An 18,935-nucleotide genomic window follows, 5' to 3' on the forward strand; every position below is an offset into this window, starting at 1 on the left:
TCTTAAAGATGACTGTCCTCTTTAAAAGGAGAAACTATTTAACCAGAACCAACCTCCCAGGGAGAAGGGATGACCCAAGTCCAGCCACCTCTAGACATCAATCTATTTCAAGCAAAGAGTGGGGAACTGAGAAGCACTGCTGACCTCTACAGCCCATGGATACAGGATCACTAAAAGTCTGACATACTCAGAAGACTACACTCACCAAGGAGGTGGGGTGAGACGATATATCCCCCTTACTAGCACATTACTAGAATTGCACATTTCCTGCAATTCCTTTTATCTAGTATATCATGTTAGCCTTTCAAGAAATTACAAGGCTCACTAACTAGCAAAAAACAGTTTGAAGACATTGAAGAGGCATTAGAATTGGAGTCAGATATCCCAAGAATGGTGGAAATATCAGATAAGATATTTAAATTTGAAAACCTATGATTAATATGCTAACAGGGTTAATGGAAACAGTAGACAATATACAAGAACAGATAGATAAGAAGTAGGGAGACCAAAGTGCTAAGAGAGTATTTCTAAGAATGTTAGAGGTAAAAATAACATAACATAAATGAAGAATGCCTTTGATGGGCTCATTAGTACACTAGACATTTCGAGGAATTAGAGCTTGAGCTCCTTAGAAATACCTAAATTTAAAAGCAAAGAGAAAAAGGAAAGCAATAAACCCTAAGAATATCCAATAACTGTAGGACAACTATAAATAGCATAACATACCCATAATGGGAATACTAGAAGGAGAAGAAAGAAAGGAGCAAACATTAGTTGAAATAATACTGAGTGAGAATTTTCTGAAATTAATGTTAGGCACCAAGCCACACATCAGGAAGCTCAGAAGACACGAAGGAGAATAAACGCCAAAAATGTAATATTTAAATTTAAAAAATTAAATATAAATTATAAATCTTTAAAGCAGTCATGGGTAAAAATATCTTACTGACATAGAATCAAAGTATATCAGACTTTTCTTCAGGAATCATGCAGGCAAGAAGAGAGTAGAGTGAAATATTTAAAATACTGAGATAAAATAAACACAAACCTAGAAATATGTATACTGCCCAATCATTCCTTAAAAGTGAAGGAGAAATAAAGACTTTATCAGATTAAAATTAAAAAAGAAAGAATGAGGGTCACCTGGGTGGCTTCGTTGGTTAAGCATCTGCCTTCCACTCAGGTCATAATCTCAGGGTCTTGAGATTGAGTCCAAGGTCAGGCTCCCTGCTTAGCAGGGAGTTTGCTTCTCCTTTTGCCTCTGCCTCTCCCCACTGCCTCCCCGTTCATGCTCACACACACAAACTCTCTTTCAAATAAATAAATAAAATATTTTTTTTTAAAAAGGAAAGAATGAAAAGAAAGTAAGGGGATGTATGGCCTGGATCCACACCTTGTAAGAAATGTTGACAGAAGTCCTTTTAGACAGATGAAGGTGAAATAAATCAGAAACTAAGGTAAAGAAAAGAAACTCAGTAAGAAAACAATTTAAAAAATGAACAAAACTTCTGACAGACACCTTCCTACAGAAGATATGTGTATCTTTGTATGTCATTAGGGAATTGCAAATTAAAACAATTAATGGGCCAAACTTAGAATAATGACAACATCAAATGTTGATAAAGATGTGGAGCAACAGGAACTCTCATTCACTGATGTTGGGAAATACAAAATGGTATGGGTAGTTTGGAAGAGTTTGGCAGTTTCTTATAAAACCAAACATGCTCTTCCAACAATCGTGCTCCTTGGTATTTACCCAAATAAATATAAAACTATGTCCACACAAAACTCTGTACATGTTTATAGCAGCTTTGTTAATAACTGCCAAAACTTGGAAGCAATCAATATGTCTTTAGGTAGGAGAATGGATAAATAAACTTTGGGACATCCAGCCAGTGAACAGTACTCAACACTTAAAAGAATTGAGCTGTCAATCCATGAAAAGATAAGAACTTAAATGAGTATCACTAAGTGAAGGAAGCCACTATGAAAAAACTACATACTACATGAATCCAACTATATGTCATTCTGGGAAAGGCAAAACTGGAGACAGCAAGAAAAAAAAAATCAATTGTTTCCAGCGGTTGTTGTGAGGAAGTATTGGATAGGTGAAGTACAAAAGATTTCTGGGGCAGTAATACTATTCTGTATGATACTACAATACCATGTCATTATGCTGTTATAACCCACAGAATGTACAATACTAAGAGTGATGCCTAATGTAAATTATGGACTTTGGTTGATAATGATGTGTCCATGTAGATTAATCAATTGTCACAAATGTGCCACTCTGGTAGAAAAGGTTGTCTATAGTAGAAAATTTGATAGTATGAAAGGTTGTAAGTGTGTGGTATTCAGGAACTCTTTGTACTCTCTCCTGATTTTTTTTCTGTGAACTTTAAACTTCTCTGAAGATAGTTTATTTTAAAAAATGAAAAAAGTTGAAATTTGATCTCTTCTAAACAGTTTTATATTTTAAAATGCCCACTTAATTTGCTTAGCATAATACTCTCTAACATGTAACTAACTGGAATTTAAATAAAAACTTAAAAAAAGTATGTCTACTTAATCTCAAGAAGGCAGAAAAAAGTAAGTGAGAAAAAGAGAAAAATGGAAAACAGACATCTAATGTTACTGTTTAATTACATCAATAACTATGATAAATATGAATGCTTTCAGCTCACTAATCAAACAGAGATTGTCAGAATGCATAAAACATAATCTGAAATTCTGCGCAGTCTACAATAAGCCTGCTTTAAGTATAAAGGCCTCGGCTCAAAATAAAAGGATAAGAAAGATACACATGAACCCTAACCTAAAGAAAACTGGAGTAGCTCTGTTAATTTTAAAGACATAGGAACAAGGAAGAACATTAAGGATTAAGAAGGTATTACACAATGATATAGAAGTCGATTATCTAAGAATACATAAAAATCCTAAGCATGTATGCATGAAACAAAAAAATTTCATAATGCATGAAGGAAAAACTGATATACACAAAAAGAGAAAAAGAAATTCACTAGTATCTTTGGAGATTTCAACATTCCTCTTCAGGTAATTAATAAAATAAGTAGGAAGAAAATTATAAGGATATAGACAACTGACTGAGCTTAACTAATACTTAGAAATCATTCCACCCAACAACACAGACTATACATTTTTCCCAAATGTACATGAAACATTAATCAAGATAGTCATATTTTGGGCCATAAAAAAAGTCTTACATGTTTGAAATAACAGAAATCTTACAATATATGTTCTTAGACTAAAATGGGAATTAGTTAAACAAAAATATCAGGAGAATCTCAAGATACTGGAAATTTTTAAAAAAAGCATAATAATCCATTTCTCAAAGAAAGAATCATAGGAGAAATTTTAAAATATGTTAACGTCAATGAAAAATGTCATATAACATATCAAAATTTGGGATGTAGCTGAATTAATTCTTAGTGGAAGAATTACAGCATTAAATGCACATATAAGGAGAAAGGAAAGATCTAAAACAATAATGTAACATTCAACTTAAATTAGAGAAATAAAAGCAGGTTATAAATAGAGCAAACAGAAAGGAGAAACTAATAAAAGTTACAGCAGGAATGAGTAAAGCTGAAAACAGAAAGACAATCAAGAAAACAATTGAATCTACAATCAAACAAAAAGCTGTACAAGGAAGCATATTCCTAAATGTCCCTTAAACACAAAGGCAAAAATGCTTAATAAAATATCTGCAAGAAAAGAATCCAACAATATTTAAAAATGTAATATAGAATGACAAAGTTTGTTTGTTCAAGAAAACATGAGAGTACTTCCACATTTCAAATATAATCCATGTAAATTACCTTATTAAATTACTAAAGAAGAAAAACCATATCATATCAATATAAGAAGAAGAAAACACTCAACAAAGTACAACATCCATTCATGATAAAAAGTCTCAGCAACCAGGTAAAGAAAGGAGCTTCCTTGACTCAATAAGAGTTTCTATGAAAAAAACTAATGCTGAGAACATTCTTAACAGTGAGAATCCAAATTCTTCTTTTCCAATTTTAGGATAATAAAAGAGATGTCCTCTCTCACCACTTCTGTTTTACATTGCACTAGAAATCCTAGGTAGTGCAGCAAAACAAGAAAACAAAAACAAAAACAAAAAAAGAGAAACATTGGACTTGTTATGGATCCCAGAGCAGGTGGACAGTGGGAGTGATGGAGGTGACCTCGGAGGAGCACTTGGAGGACACAATGAAGAATTCTTCCATTGCTGGAATCTTGCACACAGATTCACAAGGACTTAATTTGGGCTTCTGTGAGACCCTGTCAGATGAGCATGCTGGAGTCATATCTGTTCTAGACTAGCAAGCAGCAAGCTAACCTCAGACCCAAATGATACTCCTGTCGTGTGTGTAGAATCAGATAATGGGAGCATTGTGATCCAGAAACATGACAGCATCACAGTAGCAGTGTGCAAAATGACTTCTTAGCATGTCATATCAGTTCTCCAGCAGTCTGTCATAGGGGCTGCATCCTACCTATGCTAATTATATTGTAGAACTATTAAAGTTCCAGTGGGTAGACCATTCATTTGGCATGCATTGGACACTTTTCTATTAATTTTAGAGTAAGCTTCATTTTGACACTCAATAGACTGAGTTATCAAAATATTAGTAAGAAAGGATCATGTTTTGAAGTAACAAATCCAAGTCACTTTGTATATAGAATTTTCTTATGTTCAATAAATCTAGTTGGAGGGAAAAATAGAAAAACATTGGGAAGGAAGAAATAAAATGTATGTATTTGCAGAAAACATGATTATGAGTGTAGAATATCCCAAAGACTTTACCAAAAAAAAAATCTTGAAATAATGAATGAGTTTAGCAAGGTCACAGGACAAAAGGTCAATATGTAAAAGTCATCTTGATTCCTACATATACACAATGAAAAAGTTGTATCTGAAAATTTTTTAAAATGCCACATGTATAGCTTCAAAATTTGTATTTGAAATTTTTAAAAAGCCTACATTTACAAAAACTTAAAGAAGGGAATTAACTTGATTCGTAAATTCTAGAGAGCTGATGTACAACATTCTTACCAATACTGTATTGTACACTTAAAAATGCATTAAATGGAACATTTTGTGTTAAGACTTCTTACCAGAATAAAGAAGTTGAAAACAAAAACAAGGGTCAAAGAAACTTTCACAGATGATGGATGGACAAGCTCATTATCCTTATTTTGTTGAAAGTTACTTATGTGTACCTATGATGAAAATTTCCAAATTGTGCATTTTTAGTATGTGCAGTTTGCTGTATGTCAAATATATCAGAGTAAAATTATTAAATTTTTTTCTTTTTATTTATTACAGTTAATATTAGTGTAATATTATTTTCAGATGTACTATTTAGTGATTCAACACTTCCATACAATACCCAGTGTTCAGCACAATAAATGTACTCCTTAATGCCCATCACCTACTTAATCCTTCTTAAAACCACATTCTCTTTCTGATAACCAACAGTTTGTTCTCTATAGTTAAGTGTCTGTTTCTTGGTTGGCCCGTCTCTCTTTTTTCCTCTATGCTCCTTTGTTTTGTTTCTTAAATCCCACATATAAATGAAATCATATGCTATACACCATATACAAAAATAAATTCAAAATGGATTAAAGATGTGTGAGACATGAAACCATTAAAATCCTAGAGGAGAACCCGACAATAACCTTTTTGATATTAGCTCTAGCAAGTTCTTTTAAGATAGATCTTCTCAGGCAAGAAAAGAAAAGAAAAAATGAACTATTGGGACTTAATCAAAATAAAAAGCTTCTGCACAGTGAAGTAAACAATCAACAAAACTTTTAGAGAACCAATGGAATGGGAGAAGATATTTGTGAATGACATATGTGATAAAGGATTAGTATTCAAAATATATAAAGAACTTATAAAAAATTTTACAAAACGAGTAATTCAACTAAAAAATGGGCAGAAGACATGAATAGACCTGTTTCCAAAGAAGACATCCAGATAGCTAATAGACACAGGAAAAGATGCTCAACATCACCCATCATTAGCAAAATACAAATCAAACTAACAATGAGAAATCACCTCACACTGGTCAGAATGGCTAAATCAAAAACACAAGAAACAATGTGTTGGCGAGGATGTGGGGAAAGGGAACCCTCTTGCACTATTGGTAGGAATACAAACTGGTACAGCCACTCTGGAAAACAGTATGGAGTTGCCACAAAAAGTTAAAAATAGAACTACCATATGATCCAGCAATTGTACTACTAGGCACTTACCTAGATGATATAAAAATACAGATTTGAAAGCATACATACATCCTGATGTTTATAGCAGTGTTATCAACAATAGGCAAATTATGGAAAGAGCCCAAATGTCCATCAACTGATGAATGGATAAAGAAGAAGTGGTAATATTCATTGTGTGTATATATATATATACACACACACACACACACACACACACACACAAACACACACACAATGGAATATTGCTCAGCCATAAAAAAAGAATGAAATCTTACCATTTGTAATGATATGGATGGAGACAGAGATTATTACACTAAGTGAAATAAGTCAGTCAGAGAAAGATTGTTAACTTTTAAGAAAGTAAATTAACTAGGTATAAACTTAACAAAATATGTGCAGATCAGTACAGTGGAAGCTATGATGCAATGATATAAGGAATAAGATTCAAATAAATGAAGAAATAAACCACATTCATAGAATGAATAACTTACAGACTTATGATGACAATTCTCTCAATTTGATCTATAAATTCAGTGTAATCTCCAACAAAGTTCTAGAAAATATTTTGTAGTTACAAACAAGCTAGGTCAGAAGTGTATTATAGTACACCAAAGCAAATAGAATAGCCAAAACAATCCTAAAACAACAAAAAAATTAGAATATTCACATTACTGGATTTCAAGACTTATAATCACACAGTAATCAAGACGTGTAGTATTGACAAAAGGATAGACATATGGATCATCAGAGCCAGACAAAAGGTGGAGCAGAGACCTGCCCAGTCATGTCAGCAGATTTTCCACCAAAGCATAAAGGCACTTTGATGGAGAAAAGACATCCTTAGATAAAACATCAAAAGCTCACTTCATGAAAGGAAGATTGTTAAATTTGACTTTATCAAAAATAAAAACTTCTGCTCTCTGAAAGTTAACATTTTAAGAATATAAACCAAGCCACATTCCACAAGAAAATATTTTAGTCAAATAACTGATAAAAAATTTATATTCAGAAGATACAAAAACATTTAAAGCTCAAACATAAAAAAGCAAACAATCCAATTTTTAAAATGCATGAAAGATACAGACATTTCACCAAAGCAAATTTCTGGATGGCAAACAAGCATATGTAAATACTCTGAATCATTAGTCATCAGAGACACTAGAATTAAAACCATAATTACATACTACTATATATCTAATACAATGGTTAAAATAAAGTAAAATAAAATAAAACTGATAACACCAGATACTGGTGAGGATGCAGAACAACAGGAAATTTCATTTAGTGCTGGTGGGAATGAATAGCACCAGTTACTCTGGAAAACAATTTGGCATCTATCTATCTAATCTATCTATCTTTAATAAAGTTAAACATAGATTTAGCATATAACTCAGTACCTCACTCATTGGTATTTACCCAAAGGAACTGAAAACTTATGTTCACACAAAAACCAGTATGGGGATGTTTATAAAGGTTTGCTCATAATCAAAACACCAGGAAGGAAACAAAATATCCTTCAGCAGGTAAATGGATAAGCAGTATGTGGTACATCCCTAAAAGAAAATGCTATTCGGTCATAACAAGGAATGAGTTACTCATGTACATAACAATATGGATGAATATTAGATGCATTTTGCTGAGTAGAAAGGAGCCAGATCCAAAGGGATACTTATTTTATGATGCCACTAGGGGAAATCCTCAAAAAAGCTAGACTATAGGGATGAAAAACAGAATATTGGTGTCTCAGGGTTATAGGAGTGGGGACTAGTTGACAACAAAGGGGACATACAGAGGAATTCTTAAAAGTAATGGAACCAGTCTACTCTTTGGGATAGGACTGGAGGATGGATTCATGCCTCATTGCATTTCTCCAAAGCCACAAAATTCTACATCACCAGGAGTGATCTCTAATATATGCAAATTAACAAAGCCAAATAGGCTATCCAAGGAACCTAGGATGGAATGTCAACTGCCACAAATGATCTCATTGTATTACAAATGAATGGCATGGCCTCTTTGAGGGAGTGGGGGAAAGTAGATCTAAGTAAATTTGGAAAACAGTATTTTGATTAGAAATTGTAAAGTGAAGACAAAAAATATTTATACATAAACACTAGACTCGAGTTTGTAAATTTGTTTCTCATAGGGTTGTATATTAACATTTCTGAAGGAATGTTATATTTGTGTCAAGAATGAACATATAGTAAACAAAAGGTAGATAATAAAAGCCTGACTTTTCATGTCAGGGAAAATAACTGACAAATAAGGGATGGGGAGGGCTGGAATAACCACTGCGGTTCTGAATAGAATTCTGCAATATACTATGATTTCATGTTTAGTTTAAAAATACACTGATAGATAAAGAAATTATATTATACATACATCTAGATGTAAACAGATTCGTACATAGACACAGATTTCCTAGTTATTTTCTGCTGAAAAGGTTAAGTCAGTAACATGCTAATAACAAACACATATGATCCAGCTCTTGGTTGGGTTCAATATCAGCCTCCAATAAAAAGGACCAGAGCAACTTGGAGAATGGCTGATTCTAGGTCTTGAGGAAAGAAAACACATATGGAATCTTCAACACTTCACAATACCAGCAGGTTAAGACATGGCTCAAAGAAAGAGAAAAAAAAAAAAAAAAAAGTGGAAGCATGCCAAAAGCAAAAAGGAGCCAACAACCTGAAAAAGTCCCCAGTGGCCAAGACTGGAACAATTTTTGCAAAAAAATAAAATAATATAGGATTCTAATCCAAAGTATAAAATAAATACACATGATATAAATTAAATCACTGAATACATGCATATATGTAAATATATATGAGAGAAGTGGCCGAATCTTCCTTATAGAGTATTTCAATAATATATGTAGACCTTAAACCCCTTACCAGGAGATTCAACTTAATTCCCACCATCATTATTCCATATACCTTTGAGATGGGGATAGACAGTGATTTAATTACAAAGAATAGAAGAGGGAAAGAGAAAAACTACTTTTACAGTATGTAAAACATACCTTCACCAAGTAATGAAAGTGAACTCATCAATGATAAATCCTGTTGTGGCCATTTAAGGCCTCATGTAGAGCCTTATATGATGATATGAAAAGGATACTTCAACTCTGGTACTCTTTCCCCAAACCTATAACCACAGTCTAACCATGAAAAAAAAAAACCAGTCAAACCCCAAATTGAAAACATTCTTACAGTATACCTGGTTATTATACCTCAAGATTGCCAAGATCATGAAAAATAAGGAAAGACAAAAAATGTCACAGGTCAGAGGACATTGGGGACACCCAACATTCCAATTCAGTATCATACTCTCGATTGGATCCTAAATAAAGAGAGCTTACTAGTGGAAAAATTTATGAAAGCCAGGTCAAGTCTGAGTCTAATTGGTGGTAATGTACCAGTGTCTTTTTTTTTTTTTTTTTTTTTTAGTTTTTGACACGTACATCATGATAACATAAGATATTCACAAGGGAGACACCTTGAATGAGGGGTTGTTATGGGTTGAAGTGTGTCCTCAAAAGAAGATATATTAAAATCCCATCCCCAGAACCTCATAATTGATCTTGTTTGGAAATAGGGTCTTTGCAGAGAAAATCAAATTAAGAAGAGGTCATTAGGGTAACCCCTCATCCCACAATATACTAACCCTACAAAAAGGGAAAATTTGACACAGAGACAGGCATGCATAGGGGGAAGTTAGCCATGGGAAGACCAAGGATTGAGTGAAGGATCTGTGCACTGAGGAAAGCCAAAGATTGCCAGCAAACAGCAGACACCAGGAGGATTGTAAGCAATAATTGCTCCCTGCAGGTTTCAGAGGAAGGATGATCCTGCCAACACCTTGATTTTAGTTGCTCCAGCAGTGTAAGACAATCCATTTCTTTTGTTCTAAGCCCCTCAGTTTGTGATACTTTGTTATGGGAGCTCTAGAAAAGCAAATGCAAGGTTATACAGGAACTCTCCATAGCATTAGTGCAATATTTTTCAAGTCCAAAATAACAAGTTTATATAAAAGAAACAACAACAACAAAATCAATGTATTATGTGAAAACCAAAATAAAGATACCATTTACAATATGTTAAAAAAAGAAAAGAAAGAAAGAAAGAAAAGAAAAGAAAAAGAGAAAGTAAGAAAAATGTAGGGAAATTTATCAAAACATGTACAAAATCTGTATGCTGTAATCTATAAAGTCCTAATGAAAGAAATAAAAAAGACCAAAAAATGGAGAGAGACATAATTTGTTATGGTTTGGAAGACAATATAGGAAACATGACAATTCCTTTCATTTTGATCGATAGATATAATGCAATTCCTACAAAAATTTCAGCAGGATGTTTGTAGATGCAGACAAGCTGATATTAAAATTTACATGTAAAGGCAAAGAAGCTCGAAGAATTAACAATTTTTGGAAATGAAGAATAAGGTTAGAATCATATTTTCTAATTTTATTTTTTTCCCATACTTTCTAATTTTAAAAATGACTATAAAGCTATGGTAATAAAGACAGTGTAGTGTTGGTAAAGAGACACACACATAGATCACTGGAACAGAATAGAGCCCATAAATTGACTTACATCCGTATGAATAGTTGATTTTTGATTAAAGGTGTAAAATCAATTCAATGGAGAAAGGTTTTTGCAACAGCTGGGCATACCCTCCAACTAAACTTCACTCCTTATGCAAAAATTAATTCAATATGAATCAGAGATATAAATGTAAAATGTAAAATTATTTTAAAAATTTTTAGAAGATATTGATTAAAAATCCTTGTGACTCTGGTTTGTACAAAGATTTCTTAGCTACAACACCAAAATCATGAATCATAATAATAAATACTAACTGAACATCATCAAAATGAAAGACATCTGCTCTTTAAACAGATAATATTTAGACTGTGAAAAGATAGCCATCAGATTAAAAGAAGATATTAGTAAATCATATACCTGATAAAAGATTTCTGTCCAAAATCTGTTAAAAATTTTCAAATCTGGATAAACAGGCAACAAACCAATTAAAAATATAGGCAAAAAATTCAACAGACACTTCACCTCAGAAAATATACAACAGGCAAGTAAGCCTAAGAAAAGACGCTAAACCGCATTAGTCATTAAGGAATGCAAATTAAAACCACAATGAGATCCAACTACATACCCAATAGAATAACTAACATTAAAATCAAACCAAAACAACAAAACAGACCACACCAAACATCGGTAAGGATATGGAGGAACAACTTCACTACTGGAATCTGGACCTTACCAGTAAGTGTGGCCCGAAGAGAGAGAGAAACCTCAGCCCCACCTTCAGACAGTGCTTGTTCTGTTCTCATGGTCCCTGTATTGTTCATCCTCTGAAGGGACAGTCAGGCTAATTCTTATGACAGCTCACTCTCCTGAATCGTGAAGGTTTTGATGCTGGCTCAGAGACATACCATCTATTTGCTAAAATCTAGTTTATATTAATACTCTGCACTGAATGGGGAGGCCCTGTCCTTGCCTCAGTCCTCTGACTGTGTCCCTATATGCACCTATATTCAGTAGAACCATAAGGTCTGACAGAATCATTCTGATGTGGGGCGCCTGGGTGGCTCAGTGGGTTAAAGCCTCTGCCTTCGGCTCAGGTCATGATCGCAGGGTCCTGGGATCAAGCCCCGCATCGGGCTCTCTGTTCAGCGGGGAGCCTGCTTCCTCCTCTCTCTCTCTGCCTGCCTCTCTGTCTACTTGTGATCTCTGTCTGCCAAATAAATAAATAAAATCTTAAAAAAAAAAAAAAAGAATCATTCTGATGTCCTTCTCCTTCTTCAGTCCAGATCCCAGTACAGAAGTCTAGAAGGTCTCTGCCCATGTTCCAGGGCTGTGTTCTTCCTCTTCTGGCTCACCACATGAGATGAGCTGTTAATCTAAATATCACAGAATGAGAAATGGGGGCTGCTGTTCTTACCTGAGATCTAGCAATAAGAATGTAAGATCCTCAGGTTGAGGGGAGGAAGCAAAAGGCGAGGGTTCTTAAACCGTTTGGTCCTATTCTTGTGGCATGACTTCATTTCAAATAGTTGGATTGAAGGTTCTCCAGTCTTGATTGATCCCATAAATATGTGAGGAGAGCATGTCTAATTGGACAGGAGATATTTGGGATTATGTAAAAATCCCAAGAGAGAAAGAGAAAAGTAATGTCCAGGTAAAGAAGTAGAAAGGAGAGTGAGACAAGAGAAGCATCAGAACCAGAGAAGAACTTAGGGAAAGCAGTACAAAAAGAGAAATGTAGTTTGAGCCAAAAAAATCTTCTGGGGGTGCTGAGGGCAGGTTCAGAGAAAAAAGTTCAAACAGTGCCTGCACAAAGTAAATTGCCCTTACTTTAAATGAATGCACCCATGAATTTGGGAGGAAGATAATCCTCGGGGAACAGCAGCCAAGTTGTAGAGAATATGGGATGCTGATAGAGGAGGTGACAGGCAACATGTCTTGTATGTTTCAGGTGGTCTAAGATTCCATTTCATGGAATTGGCACAAAACTGCTGTTTGTTAAGGCCCAAAGGGACAACACAGCTGAGAGTAATATGGCATCATAGTTAAGAAGTCACAGCCCCATTGCTCACCAGCCCAGTTATGTTGAGACGCCTGTTTCTTCATTTGCAAAACAAAGTGTCTGTCTCACAGGGGGACACTGGACCAGGGCCTTGCACTACTATTCACCATTACTGTTGTTATGTCTATAAACAGAATGACAATAAAGGAGAGAGGGAGCACACTTGCGAGAAGGGCAAAAAAAAGAGGAATGAAAGGAAAAGTAGAGAAACGAGCAGCGAGTGGTAAATACTCAGCAAGAGATGCAGAGAAAAACCCACATCTGAGTTAGTGATTGGTAAAAGAGCCCGGAAAAACCCTCAAAGGTTTTTAACACTTCAAAATTGGTAAGGGAAAAATGATGTTGGGAAATGGACACCCTGCATATATTCCAGAGTAGAGATCTCCTCTCACACTCAGGGTTCTAGGACCCCATGGTCATGTCCACCCCCCAGGGTCATGTCCCACAGTAGTAACAGATCTCAACTATCACTTCCTGCAGCTCCATGACCTGGCTAAAAGGTCAGCAGAGAATGGCCAAAGTTCTCAACTAAGGAGCTGGTCTATAGACAGTCTGACCTCCTTTCATTCAGTTCTCAGTCTGTAGGTGGGGCATGATGCCAGATTTGGACTCCCACAACCCCCAGAATGAATCTACAGATCACTCCCTCATGCTCTTGAACCTTTCCAGAGGTTTTAATAAGAGCTTCTCAGAGCCACAGAGGGTCTCAGCTGCCTTGAGACATGGATGAGATCAGGAACCGCCGTTAGGTTCATAGCAGAGCCACAAAGGGATGGGAGAATTGATGGGGTGTATGAGGTCTCCAGGCATGGCGAAGCATGAGAAGTGAACTCATGAGTTCTGGGAACTCTGCAAACACCCAGCAAAGCACACACCCAAGACTCAACTTTGTGTGTTTAATGAAGCCATAGCCTCTCAGGTGTCCCCAGACATGGCTCCCTTAGACTAAGGAGGACTAAATTGAAAATGTTCCCATTCTAGCTTTGAGAGTGAGCAGCCAACTGGCACACAGAACAGAGCTCCTCATAGCTCTCCCCCATTCCTTGTTCTCTGGGATACAAGCCCCTGGCAGCGTGAGGATAATATTCCTAAGCAGGACACTAATCACACACTCCCAGGCCCCATCCTAGTTTTCCTGAAAATAGGCATTTAAGCAGCCTTTTAGGGTCAGAGGTTCTAGGTAGGGCACTCCTCTTGTTTGTTCCTCAGAAGGCATAACAGCCTCGCAGAGACAGAGAACAAGAAGAAGAACAACAAAAATAAATGGCATGAATTTCCTCCTTTACTCCAACTGATTGATACAAATCAAAGCCACGAAAGAGAATAGTAACCACCTGTAATATTCCTCTCAAGGCCCCTAAGTGAAACCTTCTTCAATATTCACCTCTGCTTAGCCCAGCCCTTATTTCAAACCAGCTTCTCATAATACCAAAGGGCAGAAAATAATGAGAGGGAAGGGAAGGGGGAAAGAAAGAAAAAGAAAGAAAGAAGAAAGAAAGAAGAAAGAAAGAAAGAAAGAAAGAAAAGGAGGGAGGGAGGGAGGGAGGGAAAGGAAAGAAAAGGAAAGAAGGAAGCAAGGAGGAAAGGAGGAAGGAAGGATTGATCCTGGATCTCACTCAGGCTTGAAAAACAGGACCACTTTTTATTGCTATTTTTCTCCAGACACTCCGCAAAATTTTTCTCCAGAGCTCCTCAAAAATTACAAGACTTTTGGGGCGCCTGGGTGACTCAGTCGGTAAGCATCTGACTCTTAGTTTTGGCTATGGCTATGATGTCAGGGTCCTGACATCGACAACTGCACTCAGGGCAGAGTCTTCTTGAGGTTCTCTCTCTCCCTCTCCCCTGCTCTCTTTCTCTCTAAAATAAAATATTTTTTAAAAATTATAAAGTTTTCGGGGGGGGGTTGGGAATATCTGCTTTCTTCTCCCCCCTTCTTGTGTGCACGTGCTTGCTCACATGCGCTCAGACCTCGTCAACAGGATACAGACACTGCTGTGATTAGGGCTAATGAAATACATCTCAAATTATTATTTATTCTAGAAGTTTTGCTAATCCTTCATTCTCCCAAGAAGCATTCAAAAGTGCACCTGATTTCACAGCGAGGAGATCTCTCTCTCTCTCCTCTCTCTTCCCATCAGTCTGTCTCTCAATACATACGAAAGCAACCTTATCAGTCAATTCAAATTTTTGGCTGATTTTCTTAATAACATTATCTTTCACTGAATCACAAAATTGAAAAAAAAAAGTAACCAAAAGTATTAGCAAAAATTAACAATATTACTGAGAAAAACTTTCTATATTATGGGTTACAATGATTTAATGTAACATCCTTTCATTATGTAGCATTTTATAAACATATTACAAGGAGCAAAAGTATGCATGCACAGATGTGTTGGGAGAGTGGAGGAAGACTGCTGTCCCTATGTGTTCACAGACCTTTGCATGAAGAGCATAAATCCTCTTTCAATGACAGAAGTGAAACTCAGAACCTGCCAAGGAGCTCTGGAGGCATGTCTCCAGGCGTAGAAGGGGGTTCTCCAGTTCCACTTCTATGAAGGCTTTCTGGATAACCTGTCACCATCAAGGGGACCAGGGGTTAGTGTATGTGTGTTCCACACGAATATGCTGATTGAAGCTGGTCCCACCTCCAAGCAGGGGGCAGAGATGAGGCTGGCACTTTGAATAAAGCCTCCAGGAAAACTACAAGGGAAGAAAAGCAACAGTAACCAGAAGCAAGGCAATCTTGTTTTACACAACTCACTTTGCTCACCTTCCAGTTGCTGCTTCTCCTCAGGGAACTTCCCTCCCTGGCCTGTTTCCGTCGGCCCCCACCACCCAGAACTGACGCTCTGGATCTCTACCTAGACTGTCTAGGCTCAGAAAGGGGAGGATTTGAGCAGGAGAGGACAAAAGAAGCTTCCCTTCCCAGCTGTGCCATGTTTCCTTCCTGAGAAAGGACCCTCGTCCGAGATTAGCCTCCAGACTGCGTTCACCTAGGAATAGCGTCTGAATCACCGGCAGGGCTTGTTAGAACACAGACCGCTGGGCCTCCATCACAGAGATCCTTGATCAGACCCTCGATCACTCTGGGGTGCAGCTGGAGGGTTTGCCCATCTAAGAAGCTCTAAGACGCTGGTGCTGGTCCTAATGCCTGTACCATCCTCTGAGAACCCCCGCCTTAGGCCACTGTTCGTGAACAATGATGCTTTTAGGTTGTACGCTGGAAAGCATGAGGATGGAAGTTCAGGTTGCAGACTTGCTGCTGTGGCTTTTTGTGACACGTGGTGAGAGAAGGGAGTGGTGGGAAATGCAGGTCCTTCTGTCCCTGCAGCCCCAGTGCCTTGGGAGGGGGGTCAGGATGGCTCTGATGCAGCAGCCTTGGCAAAGGCATTCTGCACTTTCTTAAAATATTAACATTAATTGACCAGAGAACCCAGAAACCCCACTCCTAGGTGTACCCGAGAGAACTAAAAAACATGTCTGTACAAAGACCTGAACTCAAATATTTATAATAGCATTATTTTTGACAGCTAAAAATAGGAGCCTCAGATTTAACAATAGCTCTTCATAATGTGATTCTGCAAAAGCAAAAAATAAAAAACCCCCAAAACAAACAAACAAAAAAAACTGTAAAAAATTATTTTGGCTGGTTTTACAGAAATGATTCTGTTGATAATATGTACATATTTATTCACATTTTCTACTTTATGAATAACATATGCCCTTATTAAAAACTGGTAATACAAAAAAGAAGCAGCCCTAGTAAAATATTTATCACCTGAAATCTATTCCTAGCTAACAGTTGAATATACTGAATAAATGTATAATTTTTATATAATAGCAAATGACTTAGCTTACATCTGACCATAGCTCCAGCCACTTCCACTTTTGCTTTTTTTTTTTTAAAGATTTTTATTTATTTATTTGACAGAGATCACAAGTAGGCAGAGAGACAGGGAGGGAAACAGGCTCCCCGATGAGCAGAAAGCCTGATGTGGGGCTTGATCCCAGGATGCTGGGATCATACCTGAGCCAAAGGCAGAGGCTTTAACCCACTGAGTCACCCAGGTGCCCCCAATTTTTGCTTTTTTAAAAATGTCATTCTTTTTATCTATTAAGCAATGGACTCATTGGGAGACTGGATCACATTTCAGTTTTCCGCTACAATTCACTCTTCATCTTGCAAATAATACTACAAGGAAATACTCAGTTCTGAAAGGTTTTTGTGGTCAAATAAAGCACTTATTTCTGAAAATAATAATAATAATGAGCAAAAGAGGAATGAGTACCCATATGATCCCAACAAAAAGTAATCATGTATCTAGAGTATCCCTCCTAATAAAGCAGGTGTAGTGATGGAAATATATTTTCGGAAACAAATGATGTAAGTTTAAGAGAATATAGATTTCAGCTGAGAGAAAGAATTTCCATGCAGCTGAATGTGCAGTGCCTTGATACACCTGTCCTCAATTTTTAGCTGGAGAGCTCCTTACCTGGCTTATGGCACTTTTTTTTCTTAAGAGTTCTCTCTCATGACCCATTCTGGCTGTATTTTCCTGGAGTTACTGACAAATCCCCATGTCCTTCCTTTCAGGTCTCTCTGTATGATGCTGTTCCTCATGGAGACATGGAGGCATCTTCTAAGCTCTGATTGCTTCTCTTCTTAAATTCACATAATCCCGCCAGGACATTGGGTTACTCAGAATATAACCCTATTTTTATCTCTTTTACCGAACCTCGCTGATTCTCTGTCTCATGACAGGTCAATCTGTTACACCTAGGGCTTAACCTTGCCAATTCCCAGAGCTCTCAGAACTTTATTTCTCCCTCCCTGCTCCTTCTCTGTACCGGGATTGAAATTCTTTTATCCATCCAATTTCACCCACGTAATGAGTTCCTGATGAAGTGCACACCGAGAGCCTCCCTGACAAGTGAATTCCTGACTCCTCTCTTCCAACTCATATATTTGGAAAGTAGTCCCGCTGGTTCTCAGGAAATGGGTTTGGAGCGATATGGGCTGGACTGCAATCCATTATTTACCCCTGCTTCTGAGATCTGGGGCATCCTCTGTTCTCATGCCCACTCCCTGCTCTTCCTTTCCTCTTCCCTGCTTTACTGTTCTACAGAGTACTATCAGACTCTAATACATCATATATTTTACTTATTTAATGTGCACTATATTGCCTTCCCTGAATTAGATTGCTGGTTGTATAACAAAGGGATACTGTTTGTCTTGTTTGCTACTGCATTTTCATTAACTAGAGTACACAAAATATAGATACAAATACATGTGACACAGCTGTCCCTCCCTGCTGCTGGTACTCACAAGCAGTCTCTCTCTCTTTTAATAAAATGAACAAGAACAAAAAATAAATAAAGGAAAGTGTTTCAATCAACACTTACTATGTAGAATCATCTACCAAAAGAATGTCTTGATAAAATCTGTGACTGAATAATTGCCTCACTTTAGTAAATATTTCTTGGGTCATCTACATAATATTGTAATGCAAATAATGCGATTGAAATTCTGGTTTCTTAAATCACCCAGCTGGAGCTTGAATGATATCAGTGTATTGTTATTTTTAATCTTATATCCTTTGGAGTATGCATTGCTTTGTAATTTTGGTTGCCATGTAGATGCATTGGTTTTTGAGTATTAACAAATCACTTAATTAAAACACACATCCACAAGATATCATGCACTAAACTTACATTTATCAATATCTTCCTTTGTAGAATGTGTTAATTATTATAGTATTTTATTTTAAAATTATTTTAAATTTATTTAAAATTATTTTATTTTAAAATTATTCTCTACATTATAGACTTTTCAAGTTATTTAGTTATTCAGCTATTGAAAGTTGCAAATTGCCTCTTGATGTGCTGAGAACATTTTAAGATCAAGGTGAATAATAAATAGGGGCCTAGGGGCGCCTGGGTGGCTCAGTGGGTTAGGCCGCTGCCTTCGGCTCAGGTCATGATCTCGGAGTCCTGGGATCGAGTCCCGCATGGGGCTCTCTGCTCAGCAGGGAGCCTGCTTCCTCCTGTCTCTCTGCCTGCCTCTCTGC

The 18,935-nt window shown here is 36.7% G+C and overlaps 1 protein-coding gene across 1 annotated transcript; it reads left to right on the forward strand.

Annotated features, from left to right (window-relative positions):
- Window positions 1-4,203: 4,203 nt before the first annotated feature.
- LOC125080096 (ragulator complex protein LAMTOR5-like) lies at window positions 4,204-4,478 on the forward strand. The gene is given in 2 exon segments (XM_047693941.1): window positions 4,204-4,357; window positions 4,360-4,478. Coding segments are annotated over 2 exon segments (273 nt in total).
- Window positions 4,479-18,935: the final 14,457 nt, after the last annotated feature.

This window comes from Lutra lutra, chromosome 10, assembly GCF_902655055.1.
Source record: "Lutra lutra chromosome 10, mLutLut1.2, whole genome shotgun sequence".
Classification (NCBI taxonomy): Eukaryota; Metazoa; Chordata; class Mammalia; order Carnivora; family Mustelidae; genus Lutra; species Lutra lutra.